This window comes from Ictidomys tridecemlineatus, chromosome 5 (assembly GCF_052094955.1).
Source record: "Ictidomys tridecemlineatus isolate mIctTri1 chromosome 5, mIctTri1.hap1, whole genome shotgun sequence".
NCBI lineage: Eukaryota > Metazoa > Chordata > Mammalia > Rodentia > Sciuridae > Ictidomys > Ictidomys tridecemlineatus.
Window position 1 is genome coordinate 113,421,755 of NC_135481.1, and position 26,726 is coordinate 113,448,480.

The window sequence follows — 26,726 nt, forward strand, 5'->3', positions numbered from 1 at the left end:
TAAATTGCCCAGGCTGGCCTCTAATTCATGAGCCTGCTGCCTCAGCCTCCCAAGTAGCTGGGGTACAGGCATGTGCCCTGTGCCTGGCTTATGATTTTTTTTTTTTAAAGAGAGAGCTTAGTGCCATTTAGAAACAAGATTAAAGCTTTTTCTAGTTTTCATGTGTTAAACCCATGTGCCTAGATTTATACTTTCTGGAACTTATCAGCAATGCTCCTTTTCCTTCCCCTGAAGTTTCAAATACTGTATTCACATGCTTTGTCACATGGCAAATACAAGCTTGTAAATCATTCTTTTGATGGGTAGGAGGGGCTGCATAAAATTTGGACTCAAGTTATTTAATTCTATTTATTTATTTATGGTACTAGGAATTGAATTCAGGGCTACTTTGCTACGGAGCTATATCCCTAGCATTCCCTCACCCCTCTTTAAAAATTTTGAGTGAGGGTCTTGCCAAGTTTCTGAGGCTGGCCTGGGCTCTGCAATCCATCTGCCTCAGCCTCCTGGGTTGCTGGGATTATAGGTGTGTGCTGCCACGCCCAGCCATATTTAATTTAAAATCTTGATCTGAAGAATCTTTTTAGTAAACTTTAAAACTGTGCTTCTATGACCTAACTTGATTGCATCAAAATAGGATAATCACTAATATCCCATAAACACTCAGCTTGAAGAAAATTCTCTGCCTTTATCACTTTCTCCATCACACCATGAAATGAATCTGACTTTCAGAATTCCCAGCTGGAGCTTTCCTGACCAATAGCACTAGAAGCAGGAATAACTAGCTTCTTTTTTGATGTGCATAAATTCTCCCCATTCCCTTCTGTTTTATTGCAATGTCCCATGTCTGGCAAATGTTGTGTGTCCACATTCAGAACTTTCCTGATTTTGATGAGTGGTTAAGTCTTACAATTCATGTGTGAAAGCTAACTGGATGATTTTATGTATATATGCATTTTTTTTAATATGCTAAAAATGTGCTGTTGGTCACAGTTAGTTCTAGTGTTCCTCTTTTTGCTGACACATCAAAAAGTGGCTATATCATTTACCTCTTTTGTGACCTTGGGCAAGGTACTTAACTTGTGTAAGCTATGGTTTTCTCACTGGTAATATGGGAATCACAATGCAACCATTATTTTTATGTTTACTAACATTCAGTGAAATCAGAATTTAGAGTTATTATTGTGATTATTGTGACCTTCTCAAGGATGAGAAGTGCGTCTTATTTATTGTTGATATATTAGCACCTCAAAGTGTCCATCAGTGTCTAATGAATAAGAATGTTGATATCTTTTCCTTTACTTTTGCTGCTTGTTTATTGTCTAAAATTTCCTAGAACTCCTGATATATTGCTTTGCACAAGTCAGATGCTCAACAACTTTATTAAATAATGTATGAGGAAGTACTTTGAAAAATATAAATGTTGTACAAATGTTTGATGATGATGGAGTCAGTTGCCAAAGAACCCTGGGTATTCTTTGTTGACCTTTCCTGTCTGCTGAAAGTGCCAGGTAAAATTGCCACCTGGACCCAAACTGACTGCAGAATATGTATGTAAGTATGCAAATATTTGGAAGAGCTTAAGGAGGCCATGTGTGGCTCTGACATCCTCTGCACAGGGTTGGCTTTCTACTTGTGTATCTTGTCCCATCACCCTTCATTTGTATCTTTTGTGAGGTTTTGCTTTCAGTGAGAGGGTGACCTTGCTTAACAGAGGAGTAATATTCTTTGATCAAGGATTTGCAAAGAGCTCTGCTTCACCACTAGAACTCTGAAAACAATGTTTTGTTTTCCCCAGATCTTCATTTCTGAATATCTTATTATTAGCAACATTTATTTATTATTCTTAAAAATATGAGGATGAGTATAGAACGTAGTTTCAGTGTCAGATGGCTGCAGTAGAGTGTGTGTGTGTGTGTGTGTGTGTGTGTGTGTGTGTGTGTGCATAAGCAGTTATACTTGATTTTTCTGATGCAAGGTCACTGGTGTGTCTTCCTTCCCCCACAGGTTTTAGGAACAGAGTATTAGACTGAGAAAGGAAAGGAAGAGGAATCCATGTGTCATGGCTGATTCTGATCCTAGTTTATTGTCTATTCTGTGCCAGGCTTTGAACTAAATAGTTGATACGTGCAATATTTTAAAATCCTTATAGCAAGCTAGTGATATAGATATCCTTACCTTTATTTTATGGATTAGGAAATTGAGGCTGAGATAAACTCCTTACTTTATCCACATTCTCATAGCAAGTAAGTAGAAACTTATCCAAATTCAAGTGAAACTTGGGTTTTAGTTTTGGTTGTGACTTTTATTTTCTATATGACTTAGACTCTTGGTGCCACCATTTTTTCACGTGTAAAATGGACTTTTCTCTTTGTGTGTGAAAAGTTGTAATTGTTGGGGAAGGATTAGGGAAGGGGCCAACATGACTTTTGTTTTTTGATACTGGGGATTGAATTCAGGGGCACTTGACCACTGAGCCACATCCTCAGCCCTATTTTGTACTTTATTTAGAGACAGGATCTTACTGAGTTGCTTAGTGCCTCAGTCTTGCTGGCTTTGAACTCATGATCCTCCTGCCTCAGCTTCCTGAGATGCTGGGATTACAGGCGTGCACCACTGTGGTTGGCAGTTGATATGACTCTTGTACTAGCTGCATTAAGTTACAGATGTATAGTGAAGTAAATGATGAAAGGCTTGGAGATGCTAGACTGTGGGGCTGGAAATGGAAATACAGAAACTACATGGCCTGTAGTCTCTGTGTTCTCATGGTCTTCCTTAGGAGTCTGGTGAGTGGGGATTATGCCTACGAATCTGGAAAGGTATGTGCAAGGGGTGCATGTGGAATTTGGAAAATACCCTTCACAAATCTTGTTTGGATTCTGATATTAAGGGATTTATTTGTTAATTTTGTTGGAAGTGATAACAGTACTATGGTTATAAGCATCTTTATTAGTCAAAGATTATACTAGAGTATTTATAAGTGGAATAATATGATGAATAGGGTTTTTCTTAAATACTCAAACAAAAAAAGGAGGAAAAATGGAAGGGGACAGATAGTTACCACTGAAGCTGAGTGATGGGCGCCTTCCAGTTCTTATCCAACACAGGAAGGAAGCCTAACTCATTCTAAATAGAGTAGTGCCTGTTTTAGCTGCACCAAGCCTTGTGTTTTTTCCACTTCTTCTCCTAAGTTTATTTCCCAAAAGATCCTTCCCAATGATATGCCTCTATGAAGAGTGTGTCACTTATGCTTGGAGGCACATAGCTGAAACCTTGTCAAGACTGACTGACTCAGAATGAAGAATGCCTCTGCTCCGACTACTGTCTGAGCTGGTCAGGTTGGGAATGGGCCCATATCCTCCTAGAATCTGAAGGCCACAGCTGGGTCCTTAGAGTGGGCTTTCTGTTTGTTCTGCTGCCTCTTGGAATAGATATTCTCTGCTCTCACTCCATCCTTGCAGATATTATATCATCTCATCCTTCCAGTCAGCTTTCAGCCAGATCAGTTCCATGCCCCAAAATAGATAGTGGTGGAATTGGGGGATTTGGGCAGAAAGTGACATAATTGGTTCTGTGATACAAATTGTTGTTTCTATAAGTACTAAGAATTAGAGAAAAGTTAGCATCATATCCATGATCCAAAATTAGTCCATGAAAGGAATATAAAATTCTAAGCTATTTTGTTACGTTGGGTAATATGACATATTCAACAAACATTTATTTAGAAATAAACACTTATTAAATGCTAAATATGCAAAGATAAAGGAGATATTTCTTTCTTCTTCTCCTCCACCTCCTCCTCCTCCTCCTCCTTCTTTTTTTTGGACCTGGGATTGAATCCAGGGATACTTAATGGCTGAGTGATATCCCCAACCCTTTTTATTTTGAGACAGGGTCTCACTAAGTTGCTTAGGGCCTTGCTAAGTTGCTGAGATTGGTTTTGAACTTGAGATCCTTGTGCCTCAGCCTCCCCAGCCACTGGGATTATAGGCATGCACCACCACGCCGGGCTAAAGGAAACATTTCTAATAGCATAGTGGAGGAGGCAGCCATTGAGTTAATGGTTAAGCAGTAAGTGACATGACAGAGGGAAACTCTAGGTGCTATGAATGTGCTAAGGAAGTACATCTAATGTAGCTTGTGTCAGGGAAGTAGTTGTAGTTGAGCTTTGAAGAATTTTTAGGAGTTGGTCAAGCAGAGAAGTATAAATTTTATTCCTATAGTAGAGAGTGTGCACAAAACCATGGATGAGTAGGAGCATTGTGAGTTGGAACTTTTGCAAGTTAGTGTGGCTGAAACCTGGTACACATGAAAAAGAACAGAAGATGAAGCTTGACAGTTAAGTAGGGTGCCATTTTTGTTGGGTGTCATATGCTAAGATAATTGTTTGGACTCCAACAAACAGCAGAGAAAGACAATATGAATTTTAGAAAAGTCACTCTGGATGTCATGTGGAAAAAGAATCAAAAGGGAATAAGTCTGGTTATCACAGCAATTAATCTAGGCAAGAGGTTGTTTGAACTTGAATTAAGGTGATGTTAGTTGGATGGAGAAAATAGTAGATCTTAGAGATGATATTTAGATAGAATCAGTAGGACTAATAAGTAGAATCTATTAGACAGGGGAGACACAAGCATAGTGGATAAAGACTGATGTGCTGTGGTGCTTATGGAGGAGGTCCAATTTTCTGCTGACCCTCTCATCAAAACAAGAAGTTAAAAAGGTATCAGGCAAAATTGTTTACTTGAATGATTATGATGAATTGTATGGCAATCCATATTTGAGAAATATGTCCAAATACTTTTTGTTTATATCGTCATTTCTTAATGGAAAGGTTAGACTGAAAAGAAGATGCCCTAAAAAGGAACAATGACAGCAAATCCTTTGAATCTTAGGCTTCATGTAATGCTAGAAGAAATCAATAAAAAGTAAGATGGAATTAGAACATATATTATCAAATCTACATTAATAACCAACATTTGCAAAAAATGTGGGGAAGTATTATTTTAATTTCTCAGTTGGCAAAACCAGAACAGAACAAAATAAATAAGAACCCCCGAGGCTCTAAGATATTAAATGGTTTGCCTGAGGTCACACATAGCTATAGGTGAGAACTCCTCTATCCAGGGCTCTCTGCAGGGCAGCAGGATAACTCTAGGACACATGCCTAGCCTGGTAGGGTCCAAGTAATGAAAAGTAGAATCACAATGGACAATCTGAAGAAAAAAATGTCTACCACAAATGATACTAAAGCACCTATAAACAGCTTTTGAATATGTATCAAGAGAAGTGATTATTCTGGAGTTCTGTTGGAATGAGAGTCAGAAGGAAATAAATCATGAAAATAATTCTGCATTTTTACATATTATACAGGTATATTTTAACAGAAGTTATTTGTGTAAATGCTGTTATAATTTTAAATAATTTTTAAGAAAGTATCCATAGATCATAAGTTAGTTTACATTTAAACTTTCAACCTATTCCAACCACTGTGGTACTCCTGGCCATCTGCTATGTGCCTAGAATTGTGACACATTCAAAGGGAATTACATATGAAATATAAGACAGTTCTGTCTTCAAGGGTCTTAAAATGTCAAGGAACCTGGATTTGAAACTAATTTGGAACCATCTAACATAGCTTATACTCAGTAAAATATGTATATAATGAAGTAACAAAGGGGGCAGGTCAGTAGTGCCCTGGATTCAGAAAAGGGAGATATCAGTGATGCCTGGAGTCAATTAGAGACTTCATGAATGATGTGACTCTTAAGATGGACCTTGAAGAATGGAAAATGATTTGATTTCGTGGAGAGGGCTAATTTCAAGGAAATAAACTAGTTTTTAGACTAGTTTATTTTGAAAAACAAATAGAACAACTAATTTGTATCAAAAAACAAATAGAAATTTAGTTTAATAGTTTATCTCTTGACTACAATGTTACTTAATGAGATATTGAAAACAACCTAAATGTCAAACAATACAATAAGGGAAATATTTCTAATTGAATATTATTAAATGAATAAAAATAGAGAATGTGGTCCAGTAGAAAAGCATGGCCCACAGCCAGTTAAACTATCAGTTCTACCACTTACTTAGGACACATCACTTACTGTTTTTGAGCTTTGGTTTATTCAGCTTTAAATTGGAATGATAATACCACATGGAAAAGTTATTGTGAGAATTAAAAATAATGTTTATAGAGCACCTTGTACATAATGGATACTCAATATATGTTATTATTCATGCTTAATGAGATATACTCTGCTGGAAGGTACTAGGTACTGTTTTCTTGAAGGACAGTTTCTCAATTTTTCCCAAAAGTTTGAAATGGATATTTTCTACTTGACTCAGTGATTTCATGATTGAAAATTTATTCTAAGAAAATAAAGAGGGCTGTTGTTGTAGTTCAGTGGAAGAACACTTGACAGGCACATGTGAGGGACTGGGTTTGATCTTCAGCACCAAATAAAAATAAATAAATATAATAAAGGTATAAAAAAGAAAATAACTAAAGATATGTGCATATTTTTGAAAATATATTGTTTCCAGCATTGAATAGAACCGTGAAAAATAACCTCAAGTCTCACAAATAATTGATGAAATAAATTGTGATTCACTTCAAGAAGAAATTAAAAGGTGATAAAATAATGTAGAAAGGAATTTCATGTATAAATTAAGAAAAACAGATTCTGAAACTATATACAATTTAATCCATTTTTATGAGTATATAGTTATGCAGAGAAAATGTTAATTATGGTTTGTCCCTGAGTAGTGAACCTTTAGGTGATTTTTATTTTCTTCATTGTACTTACCTGAATTTTTTTTTTGCTTTGATGATAATGAGGATAGATAAAACTTAAAAAAAAAAAGAATGGATCACTTTTAAGCATACTTAGTGACATAAGGAAATGTTTAAGATTTAAAGAAAAAAGATTCAAAGTAACTTAATCTCTGAATCTTGGTTTTGTGACTGTTTCCTCAGAAAAAGTAGCAAAGTTTCCAAGAAAATGGTGGGGATATAATGGGACTAAAGTAGCTGAGAGTGGACATTAGATTTTTATGTGCACATAAAAAAATCATCAGTTTCTTGGTGATGGATGAAAATAATCACTTTCTCAGACTGCTTTTGTTTTTTTCTTCATTTTCATCACAGCTTGAACAGTTAGCTTTCTTAACTATAAAAAACAAAAGTTTTAATTGCTGTAAAAAGCCACTCTCCCTCTCTGCCTATTTTCCTTTCATCTTTATGAGGAACTCAGTCCTTGCTAGGCCCTGGGGATCCACAGTAGTGAGCCAGAAACATGGTTCTTGGACCTCTCTGTCCTTTTTTTTTTTTTTTTTTGCACCAAGCAGGTTTTGAACTCAGGGGCGTTTAACTACCAAGCCACATCCCCAGCTCCTTTCACACTGAGTTGCTTATGGTCTTACTAAGGAGCAGAGGCTGGCTTTGAACTGCTGCTTTAGCCTCCCAAGCTGCTGGGGTTACAGGTGTCTACCACTGCACCTGGCTTCTCTCTGTCCTCTTGAAAGAGATTATGAATCTCACCCAAGTAAATGTATAATTACAAATTGTGCTAACTACTGCAAAGACAAAAAGCAAAGAACAAAAAAACCAAGTAGGGTGTTTATATCAGAGAAAAAAGGGGCTGGGGATCTAGGTATCAGGTCAGACAGGAGGTCAACAAAGATCTCCCTGAGGAAGCAGCAAGTATAGTCAGGCAAAATGTGGAGGGACAGCACTCTAGAGACGAGAACATGCATCAGGTTTTCAGGTAACGAACAATTATGTGTATTAAAAAAAACAAAAACAAAAACAAAAACTGGACAAGAGCCACTGAGTCTGGCCCTTGAGACGAAACACCAGATTGGAAGAAGGCCTAGAACCTTGTATGATACAGGAAGGGTTTTGGATTTTGTCCTGAGGGCAGCAGGCAGCCATTGAAGGATTTTAAGCAGAAAATTATGTGAAACATTTATAATTTAAAAGATCTCTGTGGCTGTTCTAAGGAGAAACTGAAGAGAGGAAAGAGAGAATCCAAAAGATGAGTTTGGAGGCTTTGGGCATGGTCAGGTGGTGGTGCCAAGTGAAAGATGAAGAACAGAAGACAGTTTGGAGGTGTATTTTGGGATAATGTGGCTGGGACTTAGTGATGGATTGTGTTCTGTGGGGAACAGAGATCTTCCAGAACACTTTGTGTGAGTAGTGACTTGTAGATTATCAGAGGATGGAGATGATTTCTTCTGTGGGGGAGGAGAGAATTCAGTGGTGGACATGTTTACATTGAGATATCTATCTGTAAGATCACCAGGTAGAGAAACTGAGTCCATGACGCTTATTATTTAAAAGGTCTGTGCATATGGGATGTATATATATGTATGTATATATGTATATACGTACACATGTTATGTACTTATTATGATGATTATCATTATTATTACTATTTATAAAGAGTATTTGGCCCATAGGTAGTACTGAATGGAAGGAATGGTCACAGAAAGGACATTCAGAGAGAAGAGCAGAGAGGGTAGGGTTGAGTCCTGATGAATTCTGACATTTAAACTTCAAGTAGAAGAGGAGGTAGCAAAGCACTTTGAGAGGGATGCATTAGGGATGTGTTCCAGGGGAGGAAGCCCAGGAATGTGATGTCAGGGAAGCCAAGGGGAGATGTGTTGAGGAGGAGGACTGACTGTGGCATGTGCTGAAAGGTCTAGTCCTGCGATGGAGGACTAGGTAGGACCCCCTGGTTTGGGAATCTGGAGGCACTAGATGATTACTGGGAAAGCAGACTCAGTGCAGTGGTAGAAGCATGAGCCAGACTGGAGAGAATAGGGGAAAGGAGAGGAAGTGAAGAAGAGACAGGAAGGTGGGTTCTACTCTTCAGAATCTCTGAAGGCAGACTCCAGTAGCTGGGGGGAACGAGAAGGAAAGGGGAGGGGTTTCTTTTGTTTTTACCTTTGAATCAGGACATTCTATAGTTTGTTTAAATGCTGATGGCAATGATTTAGTAAAGTGTGAGAGATTTATATTGTAGAAGGGATGGCTGATGGATGGAGAGCTCATGGAGAGCTGATGGACTGGTGTTTGATTGGACAAGGAAAGGAGATGTAAGTAGGTCTTCGACACCTTCTATATGTCAGGTATTACTATATGCCATGCTAAGTGATTTGCACAGTTACTGATTTACTATTCACCATAGCCCTATTAGGTTGATATGAATATCCCCATTTTACAGAGGAGGAAACTGAGGTTAAGTGGAGATAGAGCCAAGGTCTTAATTCAGAACTGTTTGATTTCAGAGTTCATACTCTTATAGGATTTCCTCTGTGATGGTGAATTAGTTTGCTCTTGCTGCCATTAAAGTATCATTTAAATTGAAATTTATTCTCTCACTGTTCTGGAGGCTTGCAGTCCAAGATCAAGGTGTTGGCAGGTTTCATTTCTCCTGAGGCCCTTCTCCTTGGTCTGCAGATAGTCGCCTTCTTCTTATCCTCACTTGGCCTTTCCTCTGTGCCTCCTGTGTGTCCTAATCATTTCTTATAAGAACACCAGGCAGACTGAATTAGGGCACACCACCATTTCGGCTTCATTTTAACTTAGTTACTTCTTTAAAGGCCTTATCTCCAAATGCAGTCACATTTTGAGGTTAGAGTTTCAGCATATGAATTTCCAAGGAACATAATTCAGTCCATAGCAGATGACTTCTTAAAGCGTAAGAAAAGGGGCAGCCCTGGGCAGTCCTGAAGAGTATGTAATCATAACTGAAGAGCATAGAAGACTGTTAGAGAGATGTGGCCTTAGAAGCAGTTGAGGTTGGAGATCATTTGCATCTACCTATCCTGCTCAGCTAGCAGCAGTAGTCAGTGTATGCATGAGTGAAGAACAAGAACTCTGCGCTCCGAGGAGGCTGCTGGGTGTGCACAAGGCCTTATTAACCAAACAACTGACAATCTTTTGTGTGCCCTGTTAAAATGCAAATGAGTTTTACTGATATCCTCAGCACAATTACAAGTTACGGTTTGCCAAGGACCTTTCTGGATGTTCTCAAATAGTTCGAAACATGAAGATGAAATCTCTGACTGCATTCACCACTACACAGATTACCTGGAACATTTTTCCCAGCTTGTTCTATAAGCTGTCTTTTGTAATTACTATTTTGTTCTTTCTCTGCCCTCTTCTTTCTTCCTTTTCCCCCTACCTTCATTCATTAGTAATTTAATGAGTACCTAATAGGTGTCTAGCATTAAGGTTAAAGATCCAGTATACGTATGTACATATACTGGACATATATGTACATACACACTGCACACACACATATATATACACGTATATATCTAAGTGATAAGTGCTTTATTAAAGTGTCAATGAATCCTGTGAATATATTGAGTACCTACTAAATGACAGTGTGTTAGGCTTGGGATCCAGGCCTGAGTAAGATATAGTTGCTGCCTTCAAGAAATTTTTATAATCTGGTATAGAAAAATTAACAGGTAAGTGAAAAAAGATAATACCATGTGAGTTTGTAAGATGTTAAAAGATCTCAAAGAAGACAGGACCTCTAGTTTGCTTTCTCATGCATGTTTAGATACCTATTAAAAGGAGCTATTACTGCATTTTCACAAAAGGATATAAAAAGAAAACTCGTTTCACAAACATTTTTGAGTTTTGTATTTGTTGTAGGGTGACAGTTGTAGCTTGAATTATGAGCAACCATTGAGTTGGGGGAATCTACAACTTTTCTTTTCTTTAGAGCTCATTGTCCACACTATCAACTCCTTTTTTAGGTGGTGGAACAATTAATGGTATACCTGACACACTCTACAGAAGCCTGCTAAGTATTAAGACTTGAGAAAAGCTGCAGTAACAAAGCATTATTGTGATAGTGGGCGAGCAGAGAGTGTAGGCTGGCCTAGCATACATCTCGGATACTTAGGATTTAGAACTGTGTATTAACAGGGGTTTCTTGTACTGTGATTTTTAAAAACTATGATGAACAGCAGATTAAAAATACTGAGAAGAAGATGGTTTGCAGATTATGTAATTGATATATTTTCAAGTATCACCTATTTGTACCTTACCTCAGGAAAATAAGTTGTTTACAACCAAACACTCATGGAGTTAATTAAGATGGACATAAATGTGTTGCTTTCTTTGGAGCTGATGCACTATTTAAACAAAATATTATTGTCTGCAGTTTCAACATTTCTCTGGGAGAATGCTAACCATATTATAGAAATAGTTCAGGAAGTAGAAGGGAGAAAAACAAATCTGATAAATGGTGTATGTAGATTGTAGGTTCAATGATTAACCTAATAATGTCTGAAGATTGCTTTGATGTCATGCAATGAACATTGACTGTGCATGTTGACTTCATTTCACATTTGTATTCTAGATAGTATCATAGTGGAAAGAGCACTGGATTGGGAATCAGGAAAGTTATAAGATAGTCTAGCTCTGCCATTTCTCCCTTGTGTGTCTCATTTCCCCATCTTTAAAATGAAGTGGTTATGGGAAATGGCCTCTGAGCACCTCCCAGTTCTGATATTTTATTGTTCTGTGATTCTACATCCCATGCCTATCAAAAGCATTTTGACTTTCTTTAAGTTGCTTAAGACAGCATTTCAGTTAGAATGTATCCAGCTTATTTCCATGGGCTATTGGGAACAGCAAGGCCTTGCTTCTCCAGGACTTGATATATCTTCTGTTAACCGCTGACAGTGAGCCATACCACCTAAAAGGCTCCTTTGGTAGCCTTAAAGATTGAAAGGACAAATGGACAGTATTGAGAACTCTGTGGAAGAGGAGACCAGAGAGACGTTGATCATCATGGCTCCTTGGGATTTGCAAAGAGGAATGACTAGAACTGGGCCATTCACTACTGCCAGGTCAAAGGTCAGGTCAGGAATGTGGACAATGCTGGTGACTCCAGGTAGGTCTAGGAGGGTAAAAAAAAAAAAAAAATAAACAAACAAAAAAAACCCAAATACCTATTTAGTCCCTCCTGAATCTTGAGAAGATCTGGGCAGCCAAGCTCAGAAAGCAATTAGGAAGTTTCCTAATTTATGAAATTCTTTGGAAGAAAAGTATGATATTTACTTTTTATATCTTTATTACTACACAATCATTATATTCTTACTTAATACTCACCAAACAGATCTACTCTTGGCATTAACTAACATGCTTTCATGGTCACTTATTGAATTAAAAAGTCTGATTTTAATTGATGCTATTATGCAATGGATTCCCTATTTTTTAAAAAGGATTTTTGGAGTGTAGTTGAAAGATCTTCAAGTTTTTCCCTTCAATTTTAGTTAAGCAATATTAAATATAACTCTCTGGTGACAGAGATTTATATCTATTATTATTTTTCTAATAATAACTAATTTGGGGGTAATTAGCTGCTTGTAGTATTGCTTTTCTTAGTGATTAAATAAAGGAATGGAATTTGTGAATAGCATATTAAATTAGGAAACTAAAATAATTTGTGTGCTGAATACAATAAGAAATTAAAAGACTTTTGTAATCTAGCATGGAATTTCAGTAAAAATTCACAAATATGTTCTGTAAAATACTGATTAAATTAATAACTATGTCTAATACATATTACAAGATGATTCTTCTTCTTCTTCTTTTTCTTTTTTTTGCTTTTATCTAGTTGCTTCCAAGATCCGGTACTTGCAGGAATATCATAACCGGGTTCTTCACAACATTTATCCTGTACCATCAGGAACAGATATTGCAAACACCTTGAAATACTTTTCTCAGACCTTGTTAAGGTAAGCCTTAAAATAGCCTCCACTTTGAGAGAATTATTAGGTAGTACTGCTGAATTTATTGGGACCTAGATTTCTATTAAACTGAAAGTTTTGAAGGACATTAAATTTTCTAGTGCTCTGCCAGAAGAGTCTGGACACCAGTTCTCTGGGTGTATATAGCAGATCAGATCTCAGGCCTAACTGGAAAAATGGATTGCATGGCTCTTGCCTGCTTTTTCTCAGTTGAATGACTTGTCAAGTGATAGATAAGTGGTAAAAGTTCTGTCTTTGGCACTAAATCAGTGTGGGATTAAAAGGAAATCTTATATTGCTTAAAATCAATCTTTTGGTCTTATCATTAGTGTTTCCTACTTCCCAATATTACCTAATATATGGTAATAATAGTTATTTTTTAACCTGCATAACACTTCAAGTGTTTAACATGTTTTACTATTGATAACAGAAATTCTGTGGAGTTCAAGGAAACAAAACAGGAGCTCTTGTACTGTCTACTTTTACTACAAGGTTGAACCCAAGAGCCTTTTGATTTTACACTTCTCATTAGAACAAGTGAACAAAGGTGATTTTTCAAGCAAAGCCTCAATTATTTTGGGGAAATAACTGCAAAGAAGTCAGAATACCCCACTTCCCAATTAAATTTCATGGCTTGGTCTTTTCCATCACAATGTTCTTCTCCTTCAAGTCTGATTTTCAAAACACATAATTTGATTTGCTACTATCTTGTCTCTTCTAGCTTTAACACAGCAGATGTTTTCTAAATTATTTGGAGAAGAATGTAAATTGGAATGATTGTAATGGCACTGGAGTTTCCAGTGCTCTGTGACTTTGCTGTGGGCAGGTTGTATAAAAGAAGCTGTATGCCAGCAGATTGGTCAGTAGTCTTCTGCAGCTCCTGTCTCTCAGCTCTCCTTTTTCTTTGGAGGATCTTTTCATCTTTAGAACCCTTAGTATTGCTGTTCTAGATTGGAGGGATTCTGTTCATTGATGCATAGATGCCAGATTTGCATAGTAAGTTTAGGACCCTGTTATAGGATATTTCCCTTCTTTTCAAATTGCAATATGTAATTAGCCCTGTTCTTATAGTAATAATCAGATAAATTTAAGAATCAAGGTATTTTACTCTATATTTTGAATTCTCCTTTTTGTTTTTGAGGTTGGGGTTTTCAATGGGAAACACTTTTCCTTTACCACAAGTTCAGAAAGTCTCAAAGTAAGAGACACTTTGCAGTAGGAAGCATTGTGAATTCCATTTGCAAAGAAGCTGTGACATCCCAGTTAGCACTTCAGAGTTTGCTGCTTAGGTCTTAATAACTGTGCCAAAAAGTTAAGAAATTTAGGGTACTGAAGTCATGTTTATAAGACATGAGATTCTATTTTCTTGAGCAGTCAGTCATTGGAATATGATCATGGGTGGTAGCATTTTAATGGTTAAGCTGGTTGAAGTGGCTTGTGGATATTCTGTGCAGTTGAAATGAGTCCATTTTCAAAGGGAGGTAGTTACAGTAACTTCTCCTAATGGTAATAATAGCAATAACTATCATCATAGCAATATTGTGTTATAATAAAATTGTATGTATTAATCATTATTCTAAGCACTTTAAATGTATTGTCTATTTAATCCTTCATAATGAAATAAGTGAATTATTATACCTGTTTTATAGATAATGAAACTAAGGTACAGAGTGGTTAGATAAGTTTCTCAAGGTTATTTATCTAATATGTATTAGAACCAGGATTTGACATTGGTGATCCTACTCTCAGCAGTTTGATAGCCCCTACTCTCAACAGTTTGGCTGTACTGCTTCTTCTTAGTGCCACTATTTAATTATAGTGGTGGGACACTTCTTTTAGTAACAACTTGGTTTGGCTTTTGGGAATGCCTAGTTGAGTCATAGAATAGTTTTGGCTATCTTTGAGATAAGGGAGGAAAGGGAGTGCTTATCACAAGCTTTGCTGTCTTTTCCGAAGTTGAACAGTTGTATCTGAGGCAATGTGGACAATGTTTCGGTTCTCACATGCTTTATTTCTACCTTCCACTGATCCTTCCTGGAGATTTCCTAAACTTTAATCATGAAAGGGAGTCCTGTGTAGAATTGGGCTTGCTAGCCATTGTGCCTAGAGTGGTGTTTGGCCCTTAGAAAGGGATTAGTAAACATTTGTTGAATTGAATTGACTTTGATCAAATTTCATCCAGTGCAGAAAACTTCTAGGCATTAACTGAGTCTAGTAGTGAACTGAGGTCCTAGGTAAAATTACATCTGAGTGCCGAGTTGTGCTCCTTTTCATTTAGCAGGGACCTAATTCTGGCAGAGGCACATAGTTTACACACAACTTGAGAGTTTAGTTTTTTTGTTTGCTTTTATCAGAGGCAACTATAAAAATCATTTAGTTGTATCCCCTTACTACTGTAGAGGATTCTACTTATTTTAGATTAGAAGCATTCTGTGGTCATATTTTAAGCATCTAAGGTCTTTAAAGATCCTGCTTTTTACCTGCCAGAACATTAAAGGATCCCAATCTTCTATTGCAAACATTCTTTTGGAATTCCTTTTCTCAGCTCTCTCTTCTAGTGCTGTTCAAGCGGTTAGCATGTACATCTTTAAAAAAAATCTCCTTACATTTGGGGAAAGATACTTGCTGCTAACTCTTTAGAAAATTTCAAATATGTTTTTAAATGAGATTCTATTGTCAGCCCAATAATTTCATTGAATAGTAATTTGTAATTGCCTATGAAGAATATATCTATGTATCTATGTATCATGGCATAATCAAGTAAATTCTGTTTACAGCATAGACACAGTTCAAATGTCAAAATTCACAATTGTGTAGAAAATTTATTTGCCATATAACTTTCTTTGCTATAAATACCTCAGGGTGATTTCTCCTCTTCCCCTACCCCTGCAGAAGCCCTCTTCTCTTGCCTTTTCTTGATCATGGAAGCCAGCTTGAGAAGGGGACCTCAGGAGGGAAAAGGGAAGTGAAAAGTCAACTACTGGGTCTAACTCTTCTGAGCAGGGCATCTTAATATTCTGTTTGGTTGGGTGTATAGGCCTCCGGGAAAGAATTTCAGATGGGAAAATGGTTTGATCTTTCCCAAGGTAGACAATTTGGTTGGGGAAATAAGTTTTTTTTTCTCTGAATAAACTTCACAAAGCATCATAAAATCACAATGCATTGTACATTTATTCATGAGCCCTTCTTAAGTTTTTCCACAAATGAAAACATTTCCGTACATTGAGACATGAATGTAATTTAAAACTGGTTTCATGGATAACTCATTTCCGCCATTTTTCTCAACCTCACCTACTTATTAAACCCAGAAGCAGTGAGTGAGAGCTTTACTGTTTCAGTGCTGACATTCTTCCCTCCCTGCATGTAGGACACTGTTGTTGCTATCATTTGGGAACCCCACATATACAGGAAGGGAAAAATATCAACGTAGAACCTCCAAATTTGATTTGATGAATGCTTGATAAATTATTTCAAACTTTGGAAAAATAGTAAGGTCTGTTTGAAAAAAATGTGTTATATTTCCCCCACCAAGGAGAATTTTGATAAGATCATTGAAATTAATTCAGAAGGAGTTTTAAATATCATTAGTTCATGATATTCAGCTATTTTTATTCTGAAAGGGAAGATGTTGCTGCTCTTGTTATATCCCTTTTGTAAAATCCATATCTTATAATTTTGAAAAGAGGCTGATGGTTAGCCAATTCAGGGTTAAAGTTTGAGAAATAATAAACTGACTTATATCTATTGTGATTCAAAAGGAATTTTCAGTGGGATAGACTCCTACAGGATTTAAACAAATTTTTTGGTGACTGGGCTTGTCAAGAATATGACACTTAAAGGTGACACTCTTAGGAGTACTTGAGTTCTATGACAAAAGTATGAAGTCTGATGGAAAATCTGATGGCATTTATAATAGGTATAGGCAGGCAGTGGTAACTGGAATGTTGATTTTATCCTATTGTAAAGTATAAGCTTACGAAGTCAAATACATCACACACGAACAAGCTAGATTAAATTCCTTTAAAAGCCAAAACCAAAAATTACACCAAATTTTAAGTTATTTATTGCTAAGAAGTATTACATAACTATTCTGAAATTATTTTTATTATCAATTGTTTTTCCCTGGACTTGGGTAACAGAAGACAAAGGAAATCGAGGTAAATTAGGCACATGGAAATTAAAAAGCATGTAGTCATTTTTTTTACATTATAACTTTTTTTTGTGCTAAGAATAAATAAAAATTAATGTAAATGTGACATAACAAGCATGCTTGACACTAACCAATTCCTCACATCACTATAAAACTATAGATGTGATATCTAACTAAAATCTTAGCCATGTTTAATGTGCATAGAATAAATGTAAAATAAGGTCATTTTATGTAATGAAACATTTATAAATTGTTATCTGTTTTGACTAATGTAAGTGGACAAGCATAAGTGAAAAGCACATTGTAAGTGCTGCAGACATTATTATAATGTGTAGATATTATCTTTAGTGATAAATAGTATAATCTAGTCTTAAAAACGTAAATATTTGGCTAAGCAGTAATTTCTTTTTTTTTTTAAATCAACAACTTTTCTGCTTTAACTAAAACATTTTTATTTTAAAATTAAGGCTAAAAGAAAAACCATTTTTAGAAGTTATTTTTATTCCCATTAAACTTTTTTTAACTTTCTAAATTATCTTTCCTTTAGTTTTTAGAGTTTTGTTGAATAATAACGTAAGTAGCAGTAGTAACATATGAGATCTTATTGTATGTTGGGCAGCTATGTGACAGATACTGCTTGCTTAGTCTTTAGAATTTTGAAGGTAATTATTTAATAAGCCAGTGTTTGTATTCATAAAAATAAATTGTTTTCTCCCCAACACACAAAATTAAAACACACACACACACATAAATAACCATTATCATTAGTTCACAAACATATGCTATGGACCATCTACTATATATTATTTTATAGCTTTTCCAATGTAGTTTAGCTAACATTTTAGAAATATGTATTATTTCTAAATTCATATGCCTGTTTAAACTTCATTATCTCAAATGATACTGACAGAATGTCATGAAACAGTATCATAATATACATATAGACATTATTTTGGTGCAATAAACATGTGATTTTTAAGACTTTCTTAATAAACACACATGTTTATTCTTTGCTAAAACATGTTTCTGCAAGTGCCATACCTATGTTTTGCAAGTTTCTGTTTGCTTGGTTCAGACGGTCTTGCTGAAAACTTCTTTTCTTTGAAAGCTCCTTGTAATTAGGAATAAGAGCCCTTCCTAATTAGACAAAGCCATTGCTTTTACTTCCAGGAAACCTCTCCTTCACCAAATTGACAAACTGTAAAACATAGGTTTGGCACTGAAACATGCATTTTTATATTTTTGCTCCTTACTAACCAGATAACACATGAGATGCAATGAAACTTCCACAAAGTAAACCTGTGTTATTGGTACCTCTGAGCAAAGCTATGTGACCAGTACTAGATTTGTAGATCCTGCTGGTGTGGCAATTGCATCTTATGTGGGATGTATCTGGTGTTTTATTATTTGTTTTAGAGTGTCATTTCAATGTAATGTGCTGTTCTTTGTGTCTTTGTTGTCTCTTTTTTTTCTTTGTCCCCCCAACAGCATTTTGTCCCGCACAGGGAAGAAGGAAAACCAAGATGCCTCCAATTTGACAGTGCCCATGACCATGTGTCTTTTTCCTGTGCCATTCCCACTCACCCCATCTCTAAGACCGCAGGTCAGTTCCATCAACCCTACTGTTACTCGCTCCCTCCTTTACAGCGTCCTGCGAGATGCTCCTTCAGAACGCGGCCCGCAAAGTCGTGATGCTCAGTTGTCAGACTACCCTTCTTTGGACTATCAAGGCCTCTACGTGACTTTGGTGACTCTCCTGGATCTAGTTCCTTTACTACAGCATGGCCAACATGGTGAGCATTTAATTGAAACCTTTGGAAATGTACATGTATGTTCATGAATATGTATGATGCTGAGCACGGGACATGGAGATTTTGTTGTTGATGTAAATTGCTTGAAAGGGCTTTGTGTGGGCTGCAGCCTTTCTTACAATGAAGCTTAATTATGGTGTTTCCCATGCTATCCTTTTACACTGTTGTGGTGCTCAGGGATATTACCCAGCAGGCCTGTGTTGGGGGCAGAGGGGCTGGAGACGGGAGGAAGACTCTCGGGAGGTTCTCTCTTCTCCTTTGATTACTTTATCAAGGGAGGACTCAGTGAGGACTCATTGAAATCAAAATTGGAGAGCTAAGATTTTAAAATTTGCTTTGAAGAGCAGACTGTAACCACTGATTGATTTTTTTTTGAGTTTTGGGGACAAATCACAAACTCTTTCTGAGACCCATTTTTCCTGACTCAAAAGTCAGGGGGTTAGATAAAATGAACTTTCTAAGAACTTCCAAATTCACTAAGAACTTCAAATAATTATTACAAAATGTTGTAAAATGTTACAGTACAGAGTGTTAGTGGCGATTTAGCATAGAAGCCAGAGAGCATACTTCCTTTCTTATTGCTTTTCTCTTTCTTCTGTGTCTTCAGTAGATTTCATTATCTTGCTTGCTATTAAATTCTTCTAATCTATAAAAGGGAGTATAGTAATGTCTACTGTTAACTATCTAATATGTATTTGAGAGAATCAAATGGAAAACCATACAGTAAGAAAAGAGTTTTTTTGCAGAAACTGTACCTTAAAATGTTAGTAGTGTAGATCTTAAAATACTGAAATTTGGTCCCTAGAAGTATGATAACCAAAGTTTCACTGTACAGAAAAGCTGGAGTCTTGGGAAACTGGTGGGCGGTGGGAGTTATTTTGCCTTTTAGTTATAGTTAATTCTCCTAAGAGAATCCTTAATGGTTTATTTTGTATGATGTTTCCCTGATTTAAAAAAAATAATGTCTACTTTCACAAAGATGATGAGATAATGATTATTGAATTTGTTTTTTTACATTTATAATTCTGCATTATAGTGAATATAAAAGTGTAGAAGTTTATAAAGTTACTTATTGTGTATTTTTGTGGCTGTCTGAAAGCTTAGCTGCTTCTATTGTAATCCTTTCCCAGTTCAGAATCTTAGTGAGGCTAATGTGAACATCAGACTGTCAGAGCTTACTATGGTGGTGAGCTCCTCAGTGCCTCCCCTTTGTGACATTCAGTTCTGAACTCATCACGGACCTGTCTGCTCCTGTCCATGGGTTTGGGAAGCTGCCCTTTATCTTCAAAGTCCCTTGATTAAGATAAAGATATTCAATTTTGTAAATTGCAACCCATATAATTGCAATTAATGTGTGAATTGTGACAATTTCAAGGGAGATGATTTATATTTTTGCTCTTATAACTGTTTTGTGACTTTCCTCTTTATTGATATCTATAACTTTCTTGTTCTGCATATTTGAGCTTAAAAAATAGGAAAGTACTCACTAGTTCATTCTAGTGAGTGGTTCAGAGAAACACATGAGCATGGTCTGAAGAGTCTCAGAATCTCCAAGGAGTTTGTGACGTGGAGTTCTTGCCTAAGAGTTATTGAGGGTTGGGTCCTGAGACCTGACATTTTAGCCAGCTTCCTGTGGATGCTACTTTTGCACACTGAGACTGAGAATCCTGCACTGTGGTGGAGATTGTGTCCTCTTTCTGGGTCTGGGGCCCTGCAGGGAAAAGCATTAGGTAGGGCTTTTGTAACATGTCAGCTAACATTCTCAGGGGATCTTGGGCATTCGCTTCCTCTCTCCAGGTCTCAGTTTTCTAGTATGAAAAAATACTCTAGGTGAACTCCCAGACCCCTTGGGTTGTTAATGTTCTGCACTTTGGCTACAGGGCTCAGTCGAAAGCAGCTAAGGTTATCTTTTATGGTAGTCTCAGATAACTCTTAGTAAAACACCTGTGAATTTTCCATTTCATTGATTTGAGCCCAGGGATTGACTGATCCTGGCTCCCCAGTATGCAGTGTGGCCATGTTATCTCCATTGTCAGTTGATAGGCCTGCTGAGATGCCAGAGTAATTCTAATGATAATCAGAAATGACATTCAGGATCAAAATGACACAAAGGAAGTAAATCTGCAAAACAGGCAAGAATCTAATACTTTACTATTTCTATGAATGCAAATATGATTTGTCAAATCTTGGCTGATGGCCTACATTTTGGGAGGTCCAGAAATATGAAAATGTACATTTAGTATAATGGAATTTGGTCTACATGCATTCTAAAGCTAAATAGTTGTGGTTTTACTAATGTCCACTATTTTTACTTCTTGTGCAGGTAATAATAATAGTAACTGTTAACATTAATAGTAACAGCTCTTATTTGTGGATTGCACATTATGTGCTATGCTAACCTCTTTACATTTATCACATTTAAAACTCCTAACAATCCTAATGAAGTGAGGTAGGTATTGCTACTATCCCCATTTTAAAACTTTGATAAGTTATTATTAGGAGGCACGCACTTCTATGGTGACTGATGACTAAATGCACAGGATCACACAGTGCTAGCTCATAATTTCCTTTCTTTAGTGAGTGCTGGATTTGTTACTCTATGGAGGTTAAAAATTACCTCATGGGGTTTGGGGGTTATAGCTCAGTGGGAGAGCGCTTGCCTCGCACATGTGAGACACTGGGTTCGGTCCTCAGCACCATCTAAAATAAATTAGTAAATAAAATAAAGGTATTTTCTTAAAAATTACCTTGTTGCCTAGTATTCCAGATGTAGAACCATTGTAGCTTTGATTGGTGGAACAGAAATAGCCTAGCGTTATCTCTATTCCTACCTCAGTGACCTTTTATAAACTTTCAGGGGGCAAATAATCTAACATCTCTATGCCTCAGTTATCTTGTGTAAAAATAAATGGAGGTAAGAATGCTGGAGGGATTCAGAAATCATTTTACATTGGAAAGTGCTTTGAATTTATGAGATTGAAAGATGATATGGATATTAAGAATTTCTTATGATTTATATGATATTGAGAAAAACCTCACGTAATAGATATTTATATTTCTTAATATATTCACTCATCAGTCAATTATTGACCAGCTCTTGTACACATAGCACACTATACCAAGCAGTATGTTTCAGAACTCTTGATAGGAAGGAGACTATATTTGCTTATAATTTAGACCAACTCATTAAAACTTAAGATGTAAAATTAGTATATTTTGTTAATGGGAAAATATTCAGTGACTGATTACTCAATTTTGTTTTGTAGATCTTGGACAGTCAATATTTTATACAACTACATGTTTGCTACCCTTTCTCAATGATGATATTCTGAGTACTTTGCCCTACACGATGATCTCAACGTTAGCTACCTTTCCTCCATTTCTGCACAAGGATATTATTGAATATCTTAGCACATCTTTTCTACCAATGGCTATATGTAAGTTCAATCTTACCTAATACTAGATTATTTTTACGTATTGTACAAATGAAAATTGCTTTTGCTGTTACAGACTCTTGATTTTTAATATTTTAATGGAATCACCGGCTGTGTACATATGCTATGATTTAAATTCAGTCATTTTAGTATTAACATTATGACGAAAATCAAAGAAATGAAAGACAATTTATACCTTAGAATTGTTTTATTCACTTAGTTTTATCTTATAGAATAGGAAGAAAGAACAGGTCAAAGAAAGTCTGTATTTCCTAGTTATAAATTAAACATCTTTTGCCACATTAGAAAAAAGGTGAGAGAGTGTTGCCTCCAATGTAGAAATTCTTTCTTTTGTGTCCTAAGGCAGTAGGCTCTGGTGGAAAGAGCAACAGGTAGAGTTGGCACTTGTAGATTCTGGAACCAGCTCTGCCCCTAATTTGCTGTGAGATGGTGGGCAGCTCACAGAGCTGAAACCCCACCCTCAGACTGATCCATCAGCTTTCCCTCACAGGGGTGTTGTGATGATAAAATGAGTAAGAATTTTTGAAAACAGCTAAGGAGTCTGTATACAGGAGTCTGTACAGAACTGATTTAAATTCTTTTCCACTTTTAAATACTCAATTCTGCTGGCTTATTGGACATTAAAGCAAACACGAAAAACATTGGGTTGTGGTCTTTATGATCATGTTTCTTCTAAAATATTCTTCAGGGAAATGGATCATGGATTGATCTGTTTGTGCGGATGATCTGAAAAGATTGTGTGTTTAGGAGTCAAACAGATCTAGATTCCCCATCTCAGCTCTGCCACTGGCTAGTGTTTGGACTTAGGCAAGTTAGTTAATCTTTCTGTTTCTTACCTGTAAAATGAGAATAGTATTCACAGAGCTGTACTAATCATAGGCTGTTGTGATGATTAAGACTTTAACCTGGAACATTGGCAGAGTGCTGGCACAATACCTGCTAGCAGTAACGTTAGTTTACTTCTCTCCTTCCTCAATTTTTGTCTATAAAAATAACTTTAGGGGCTTGGGTTGTGGCTCAGTGGTAGAGCACTTGCTTAGCACATGTGAGGCACTGGGTTCCATCCTCAGCACCACATAAAAATAAATACATAAAATAAAGGTATTGTGACCATCTATAATTTAAAAAGTAACTTTATTGGGCACATTTAGCTCCTTGTGGTCATTTTTTACCATTTTAATTTTATGTACTTACGATCTTCTTAAAGTTGTTGTGGTGTATCAACAATTGGTAAATATATGCACTAATTGAGCTATATTTGTTTATTTTAAACTCAAGTTTAATTTTAGGTATGGAATTGTAATTTTCATTTTTTTTAGAGTCTGACTTTTTCCCTAAATTCTATGGTAATTTGGAAAAACTAGCAGATTTGTCATATCATTCAAATAATATAATATTTGGTTATTTTCTTTTTTTTGGTTCTCTGTAAACTTATGGACAGGTACTTCTTTGTAGATATGGTCTTAAAGTTGTATAGAGCTATTCTAAAATAAATAATGTTGGGATGGGGATGTAGCTCAATGGTGGAGCATTTGCCAGCATGTATGAGGCCCTGGGTTCAATCCCAGCACTGGAAAAAAAAAAAAAAAGCACTAGAAAAAAAATAGAAAGTCTTGTTTTTTTGAATTATGGCAGGTGAGGCTATATCTTTCTAATAACTAATCTAATTTACCGTATTCCTACTTCTTAGGAATAAGTTAATAATTTTGGGAGAGACATTGAGTATGTCAAGATTCCGAAGTTATACTTAAAATTGATCAGGTATTGTGGAGCTGGCCATTCATTTCATCACACTTGATTTTTAATTTCTACTTAATTAGAAATACAGAACCTAGAACACTAATTAACTTGAAGTCAGGTTAGAATCCTTACTCATAAAAATGTGTGAACCTTGGCAATTGAAGAGATCAAAATAGTGAGTCGAGTTTACAGAATTTGTATGAATTTTAGTGTTGATTAGAGGATAACTTGGTGTTCATTTAAAGGTGTGAACAAGTTGCTTCATGTCTCTGGAACTTAATTTTTTTAAAATTATTTTTGTTAGTTGTTCAAAACATTACAATGATCTTGACATATCATATATTATACATTTGATTCAAATGGGGTATGAATTTTTATTTTTCCCACATGTGATTGCAGGATCACATTGATTATATTTTTCAACCTTAAAGGAGGTATCTGGAAAAAAATCAATCTGTGAGGTTATTTCTGGCTTAATAGTTCTAGGTTAAATCATATTTTATATAAAAGGCACATGGCTTCCTCTAATCTAGTTGTTGATATGGTTCATGTATTTATTTTATTGTCTGAATTTAGCCTTTTAGTTTTAACTTGGATTCTTATCTCCATTTTGGTAGTTCAACATTAGACGATCTCTGTTAGTTTCAAATCTTCAAGAATAAATTGTAATGCTAACTTTTATAGTTGCATTCTGTTACACAGTTCAGATGCTGCTTTTGTGTGCTCATTATTTCACAAAGTAGGTACGAGATAGATGCCAAGATGGAAGGGATCTGGGTCCAGGTTACTCATGTCAAGATGAATTGATGTGAGAATGTGGGACTGTTCATTGTAGGAACCTTGTTTTTATTTTCTGGTGGTTGTTTCCATATCTAGAAATTCTGAGTAAAAAAACACACACAACACAGAAGGCTTTAAGTTCTCCCAGAATATTTTAATTTCAGTACCAAGGAGTTAGGATAAAGATGTTGCCCCTTCCTTCCTGCTTCTCTTCCTCCCTCCCTCCTTCCTTCCTGCAGTGCTGGTGGAACCCAGGGCCTTCTGCATGCTGGGCAAGTTATCTATCACTGAGCTACACCCCCAGGCCCAAATGTTGAGTCTTTTATATTCTTGATAAAGTGATAAAAATCTTTAAGACAGAAGGGCTCTTTTAAAAAAAATCTCTTTGGTGTGGTGTTCCTAAGGTCAAATGTAAAACACAGACAAATTTTCAGGCATTAAATGATTATATCATTGTCTGTATCACCTGGATGATGAAGTTCTGAGCTTTGGAGTGAACCTAATGAGATATTACAGCTCCTTCAGATTAAAAGGCCTTTATTTGTATCTCATTTGTCCTTTATGCCATCTTTGTTGGTAAACTATGTGCTGTGCTTTTAGTTTTAAGTAACTCCTTTTGAAGTTCTGCAGAGCAAATATCAATTTATTTATTATTAAATTTTCCTTTTATATAACCTTTCTTTTTAACTCCTTCCATAAATAAAATATATTTTCTTTATTCCATATGTGTGCAATATGCTTTGTTTATTAAAAAAATAAAGGAGTTACTAAGAATTGAAAAAAAATTATTTCATGTCACCATGGAAACCTCTTTTTCCAATAAAGGATCTGTGATTTGTGAATTGAATTGAAATGTGGATGTTTGGAAGATAATGTCTTCCAATGAGAAAAAGCAGAGAAGAGAAAAAACTAATTCCAAATGAACCTTAATTGATGCAAACAACCTTGATTTAAAGATAGTAATAAAGCTAAAGTATTATATCAGTTCAAGATGCTTCTAGTATATCCTAGTATCTTAGACTGTGCAGGCAAATCTGGTTTCTTTTCCAAGTTAGACTTTCTGAAAAGTCAGTTACCCTCAGGAAAAATAAAGATTTGTTCAGATCTTTGCTTTGACTTAAAAGTAATTGTGTGACTTAATTGAACGTCTGGTCCCAGGCTGTTGGCCATGTGTCATTTGTTCCATTACTTTTATATAACCTTTTTAAAAAAACTATTATTGTATAGGGTGTGTGATGTTTCTGTGGTCTTCCAGAGATTAATACTTTATGGAAAAAAAGTTAAAAAAAGAGTGCAAGATACTGATGATGTTTAGTAATATTTAATATATGATGTCTATTTTATTAGCTAATGATTGTTTTTATAAGGCAGGTCTTCTATACTTTAAGAAGATCTTGTTGAATTTTGAGAAATATTTTAGTACTGGAGTTTGGAAGAACTGAATATAGTCCTTCGGCAGTTGGCAAATGTCTCAACCTCATCAAACATTGGTTCCCCTATAAAATTGTCAATAATCAAACTTCCCTTGTCCACATCCCATGTTTATTGCAAAGAAAAGGAGATAACTAACATATGAGAATGGCTTTTGAATATTCTATGACATTGTACAAGTGTATGCATAATGGATCAAATGGGTAGTCAGATCACAGATATGTTAAATCCCATTACTAATTCTAATATTCCACTGCAATTTTCATATTGCTTTGAAATTTTATCATCTTAAATATTGCTTGAGGTAGAGGGCCATCTACTAGTGGGAATTAGTTTGTTATATAATAACTGTCATTATTATGCCAGCTGTTGTGCTCCTAGAACATGTCAGAACATTTCTTCAGTGTTGAGGGCTGTCCTGCCTCTGTGACTTTGCACTAACCTGCACATCTGCAAATATTTTAATAGACTTAACCTACAGAAACTCAGGGTCATATTGTCTTGTTTTTATGTTTCACTAAAATACCCTTCTGAAAAGTGTGGCTGTCTTTTGGAGAAACCTCTCTAGTGGAACAC

The 26,726-nt window shown here is 35.9% G+C and overlaps 1 protein-coding gene across 21 annotated transcripts in view; it reads left to right on the forward strand.

Moving 5' to 3' along the window:
• Window positions 1–26,726, forward strand: part of Unc79 (unc-79 subunit of NALCN channel complex) — a 270,058-nt gene that overhangs the window by 27,325 nt on the left and 216,007 nt on the right. For 14 of the 21 annotated variants that reach the window (XM_040274610.2, XM_040274611.2, XM_078050749.1 and 11 more), the window contains 3 exons: window positions 12,651–12,771; window positions 18,422–18,726; window positions 22,011–22,181. The exons of 2 other annotated variants lie outside the window; for them this stretch is intronic. In XM_040274610.2, coding sequence (XP_040130544.1) covers window positions 18,480–18,726; window positions 22,011–22,181 — 418 coding nt within the window. In that variant the 5' untranslated portion in view covers window positions 12,651–12,771; window positions 18,422–18,479. Of the gene's footprint in view, window positions 1–11,713; window positions 11,925–12,650; window positions 12,772–16,922; window positions 16,941–18,421; window positions 18,727–22,010; window positions 22,182–26,726 lie in introns of all 21 variants that reach the window. 5 more of the 21 variants (XM_078050758.1, XM_078050762.1, XM_078050756.1 and 2 more) reach the window with 4 other exon arrangements.